Raw genomic sequence first — 5,716 nt, 5'->3', positions numbered from 1 at the left:
ACTCCAGTATGTCTCTTCATGTTAATCTTCCTGGCCACTTGCCTAAACAGCACAAAGTTATCATGCAAACTCCGGTGTTTGATGAACACCAATTGATTCATGCTAACAATCTCTCCAAGTCTCGGCCGGAACCGATTCGCAATTATTTTGGAGAACAATTTTGCAAAGCTATGCACCAGGATTATGGGCCTAAAGTCCTTTGTCTCCAATGAATCCGACTTCTTAGGTATCAAGGTGATCAACGCTCGGTTTAGCCGGGCAAAGCCTCTACCATCTCCCACGCATAGCTTCATGAGGCCCGCAAGGATGTCAGGCTTAATGATTGGCCATGCTTTCTGGTAGAAGGCGCCGGTGAAGCCATCTAGCCCCGGCGCCCTATCTCCTGGCATCTCTCGTATTGTGTTCCATACCTCCTCCTCCGTGAACATGGTGTCCAAGTCACTCAAGTCCACGACAGGGATGTTTAAAGCCTCAAGATTTATAGTGTGCTCTCTGTTCTGTATGCTCCCAATCAGTCTGTCATATGCCTCGGTGAACACCTCATTTTTCCTCTCTTGTGTGGTCACCGTCTTCTCCCCTACTCTCACCGAGGCAATGTAGCTTTTGGTTCTCCTCCCATTCACCACCACATGGAACATCTTGGTGATAGCGTCTCCCTCTCGTAACCATCTGATTCTCGATCTTTACCTAGAAATTGTGCGTTCCAGGGACGGCATCCTCAACACTGCATGCTTAAGCGTTCTCCTAAGCCACGCCTCCGCATGTGTGAGCGTCCTCGATTCTTGTGCCACATTGAACCTTAGAATCAAGGTATTGGCCATGGCGATCTTGAGCTTCATATTCCCAACTTTTTTTTCTCTCCCCACGCCTGGAAGTACTCAGCCGCATTACGGAATAGAGCATCTAGGCGTTTGAATGGTCAACGATGCCAGGGTCGCAAACCCATGCCTCTCTCACGGCCACCTCGAACCCCTCTAGGTTTAGCCAGAAGACCTCAAATTTAAACCTTTTCTTTGGCTTAAACGCCGCGCTCAGCGAAAGATAGATCGGTGCATGATCCGACACCGATGAGGATAACGCCTGCAAGATGGAATCCGGGTGCATGAGATCCCAGTCCACAGATGCAATCGCCCGGTTGATGCGGGTAAGAGTGGGCACCTCTAAATGTGGTGGTTTTTTGTCCGATCATCATCTAGAGTCAGGATTCGTTTCAACTTGTAATCAATTCAAGTTTAGTGTTTCTGCTAACAAATGTGGTGGTTTTTTATCCCGCAAACGTAAATTGGTGATATTTGGTAAATTTCAACTGTAAAGTGGTAGTTTTATGCTATTAACTCTAAAACTTTAAAGATGAGATGATCACATTATAAATGCACTCCACAGGTCGTAAGTTCATAGGATATTGATCTAACCAAACCAAGCAGGTCAATGGGTCAAGGCCGGAGCCACTGGTCTAGGAGGTACCTGAACTACATCCGGCTATGAAGCCGGCGCCTGCAGGGGACTAGCTCCATCAGAATCAACTCAGATAAGCGACGAACACGGTTTGGATGGGCTCAGCCTCCTTAGCACCGGTGCACAAGGCAGACAAAGGCCATCAACTCTGAAGGCTTCAGCGTCCCAGATGCACTCCCAGAACTCCAATGCTAGACAGTGAGGACCTTTGTAGCTTCAACGGTATTTCAGTTTCGTCTAATATCACAGCTCCCTCAAATTGGAGTACCACAGGCACATACACTCAAAACTCCTACTCCCAGCCACTGTGCTGTCATTTTATACAATCCAGGTGTGTCTGAACCCTCACGATATATAGTTCTGTCAACATACAAGAAGGATGAGGTTATTGCTAAGTATGAAACGAGCATTCACCATTGGCCATGACTGCATGAGTGTTATACATACGCCCATGCCAATAGGCAACATGAATCTCATGACATGACTGAAATGCTAACAACCCTAGGCCCTAGTCACAGATGTATGATATCGATAACGAATCGTCATCTAAAACTTTAAAGATGAGATGACCACCATATTAAATGCACTCCACGGAGCTGTGGACCTACACTGGCTGAACTATATATTTTCTAGAGTTCAAGATGTCTCAGTCTCATGGTTCACATTGCTGTTCAAAATTTAGAAGATGAGATGGCAACCATGTTATAGGCACTGCGGTCCATTTCCTGCTGAGTAGCACAAGCAAATATTGAACGTGTTTAAGTTTTTCTCTACAAATGTTGAAGGGCTAAAGAACATGGTATTCGTAAGTTGGGTTTTAGTACTCGGAAGACAATGGATTACAGAGGAAAAATAAAGCGAAGTATGAAATGCACAATGCAGAGAAACAGCTTTCTATTTCTTCTTGCCAGCTTTGCCCTCCTTCCTTCTGACAATCTCGTCTTGGTATCTGATACCCTTTCCCTTGTATGGCTCCGGAGGCCTCCACTTCTTTATGGTGGCAGCAAACTGGCCGATTTCGCTCTTGTTGTAGCCACTCACGATGATCTTGGTGTTCTCCTCCACCTTAACTTGCAGTCCTTCGGGAACAGCCATCCGGACAGGGTGCGAGAATCCCAGGTTCATCACAAGATCTTTTCCCTCCACTGTCGCACGATACCCAACACCCACTAACTGAAGCCTTTTATCGAATCCTTTCGACACCCCCACGATGATGTTGTCCGTCAGGGTTCTGCATTAAGAATTTGCACCCGTGTTTTTAGAGGAACAAGTGGAGAAAGAGGAATGAAACGAACATAAGTTCATAAGATGATTGATATAATCTTGCCAAGCAATAGTTAGCAAATGTATAAACATCATTCCACATAAAAACCGTATGCTGTTGTGACAGAAAGAGGAAAGTGTTGGCTGAAGCCTGAAGTCTAAAAGGATGTTCACAGACTGTAACAAACTGTGAAAGAGAATTTGGTTGCATTTCACAACTTCCATCAAACCATGATCATGCATAAAACATATGTATTATCAACCCCTTAACAGCATACAAGCATTGTAACCTTCTTTTTTGTTGCTAAAATACAGTTATTTGATTGGTACGATCAGAGAACTGGGTACCAAATGTGATATATAAAGCTATCCAAATATTTCAGACATGTTACAGGAACTTTATATGTTTCTTCCCCACATACATTCGAGAAGTTTAGTGCTAAACACAGCAGGATCACCGCCTATATTGATGATTGGGAAGACTGGAGACAGGATGTCTGGTAAAGAATTTAAACATTGTTTTCTGGAATCCAGATTCGTGTAGGAGCTAGAAAGAGTATAAGGTTGTGCTTTCTATTTCCCAAGGACAATTAGCATATGACATGCAGCTTATTTTTCAGGCACTGGTGGTATGAAATGTGCTTAAGGGGGATTTTTCCATGCAAGAGTACAAGAGGTGATGGCTCATATATGTGAGTTGTGACAACTGACAAGAGCAGGTACGATAGCTTAGTAGCTCAGTTTAGTTATACAAGAGAATATATGGAACAAACGATAAAAACAAATAATGAGCAGGGAAGCAATGACAGTGAAATAGCAAACTCTTTTTGTAGGTACTATTTTGAGCTTTACCTGAAAAGGCCATGCATCTGGTTCGCCCTTTTGGTTTCCACAGTCTTGAATACCCTCAGTTTGCCAGATTCTTCTTTCACAACTTTCACTTCGGTGGGATAGTTTAATGACAATTCTCCGAGCGGGCCCTTAGCTTTGACAAACTGCTGCTCTAGTGTAAGAGTAACATTTGATGGAACTTCAATCGGCTTCTTTCCAATTCTTGACTCCTTGCATTCCACTGTTTTTCTAACAAAACCAACTCTGCTGGCAGGGATAACACGAAGACGGATGCCTTGTGACTTCCCAACGAAGCCAGTTCTTGAATTACTGAATTTTTTCAGAGGGAGAAATAATTCAGTAAGATTCTATATATGCTATTGCATAGAAAAACATGAATGCTCAGAACAACCATTTATACTGACTAGAAAGATGGAGCCTGACCAATCGACATAAGCTACAAAATCCAAAAAAATGGTATCTAAAAGTATGATCTTCACCCTGACCCATCCACGTAGCATACCAAGTACTAGTCCGCTCTTCTTGCTCAGTGATTAAAAAAAAAACTTTGTTCTACCTAAAACATGCATCAAATCTACTCCTTGTTTGGTGTTCAGATTATAAATAGCAGGATAATGCAACATTCCATTCAAAGCTTTTGGCAAGCTAAACCTTCCAATAATTATAACTCTGGCAGTGATTTCGTAACCCATGAATCCGATATATGATAATCTGTACAGTACAGGGTAATGCGGCTGTTGCAGAATGGTCCTATGAGGAATAACTTCATAATTTGTTATCACCACCTCATTTTGAAAATACGAAGGTTTAGGATGCCAAAGGATAGACACACAGGGAAGGTAGTTTACCAACACACTGGTCAAAGCAAAAAAAAGTTACTATTGTAACAAATGCATTGGTATATCGAACTGACTACTAGGAGAATTATCTATATCTTCACCCAACTCTAACATTTCTGAATATGGGGACCTGCTCCCATCCACAGCCACGGTCCTAAATTCCTAATAACACAATGAGCAAGCCCCCACATAACTGTTCATTGCGAGTTCAAACTGCCAGCGAACCACGGGCACACGAAGTTTACTACCTATATACACTAATTGGAACACTCCTACCAATCTATACTGCATATTGGCACAGCCTCTATGCCAGTTGCGTCGGAATCAAGAACATTGGGCGGCACCTTAACCTGTTCTTGGCGAAGGTGCAGGACTAACTGCATCCTACAGCGAATGCGGGCGGTCCGGAGCAAGAAGCGGGGAAAAAAAAACCCAGGAACGCCCACCACGGGAGCACAGGGTTCCGTGCATTTGAACAGAAAGAAATTGGAGAAGAAGACCCGACTCTGAAGGCGGCATTGAGGGGTGCTGGAAGGAAGGAAGTAAGCGGGAGAAGGAGGCGTACCACGGGAGGTGGAGGGAGGGGGAGAGGGACGCCATGGACGGGCTCGCTGTCGCAGGGAGCTGCCGCCGCTCGCTCGGTGTGCACACTGGTTCCTCTGCGGTTTTGCTTATCCTTTATCCACAGAGGAGGAGGCGGGGCGATGAGACAGTGGGCCGAGCCGCTTCACACTTCAGACCGGCCGAGACAAGACGGGTTCAGGAGTTTGGGTCTATGTACAGTGAGACGCATGGGTTGATCAAAAGATTTTATTTCTAAAAAAAAACTGTATTACCATTATGTTATTGGTGATAGGTCCCTTATGTTACTGCTATTTCGGATGGATTGCCAACTGCTGTAAATTTCAGTTTATAGTTCTTAATTATGCTAAGATCAACTGCAGAGCCAGGAAAAACACATAGAGGGGCCGGACATTGAGCATAACTTCAAGATGGAAAAACATGTAGAAAATATATAGGTTCTAACAGTGGATGTAGAAAAATATCTAGTACTAGTATATCTCACTAGGTGTTTTTAACTAAACCAGACATCTACAAAAGAGGTGGCACAGAAGAAAAAAAATAAAAATGCATGACGACAAAATAATAACTTTCAGTCGAATTGCCACATGGTGGGTCTCTGCTACTCATCAATAATGTGTTCCGTTGAGAACTCCAGTGTCATATCTTTCTCGATGTATACTACTAAGCAATATCTTAGAAATTCATTCCATTTTATTTCGAAACCATATTGTAACGAGTTTCAT

At 43.6% G+C, this 5,716-nt stretch overlaps 1 protein-coding gene across 1 annotated transcript; it reads right to left on the bottom strand.

Moving 5' to 3' along the window:
* Positions 1–2,157: 2,157 nt before the first annotated feature.
* On the bottom strand, positions 2,158–5,146 carry LOC127332151 (large ribosomal subunit protein uL6c). Its single transcript, XM_051358407.2, has 3 exons — positions 4,975–5,146; positions 3,571–3,879; positions 2,158–2,686 (listed from the first exon to the last, which is right to left on the bottom strand). Exons 1-3 carry the CDS (start codon positions 5,007–5,009, stop codon positions 2,350–2,352), a joined length of 681 nt encoding a protein of 226 aa, XP_051214367.1. The 5' UTR covers positions 5,010–5,146; the 3' UTR covers positions 2,158–2,349.
* Between the last annotated feature and the right edge of the window lie 570 nt (positions 5,147–5,716).

Source organism: Lolium perenne, chromosome 4 (genome assembly GCF_019359855.2).
Source record: "Lolium perenne isolate Kyuss_39 chromosome 4, Kyuss_2.0, whole genome shotgun sequence".
In the NCBI taxonomy this organism is placed as follows: Eukaryota; Viridiplantae; Streptophyta; class Magnoliopsida; order Poales; family Poaceae; genus Lolium; species Lolium perenne.
Note: the sequence above shows the minus strand (reverse complement) of the source record. Positions and strands in the feature narration are given on the sequence as shown.

Excerpts from the sequence above, each read along its gene's own strand:
- LOC127332151 (XM_051358407.2), bottom strand. The coding sequence starts at position 5,009 with ATGGCGTCCCTCTCCCCCTCCCTCCACCTCCCGTG. Across the intron at positions 3,880-4,974 it reads CCCTCCCTCCACCTCCCGTG|TAATTCAAGAACTGGCTTCG; the intron begins GTACGCCTCCTT and ends GAAAAAATTCAG. Across the intron at positions 2,687-3,570 it reads CAGATGCATGGCCTTTTCAG|AACCCTGACGGACAACATCA; the intron begins GTAAAGCTCAAA and ends TTCTTAATGCAG.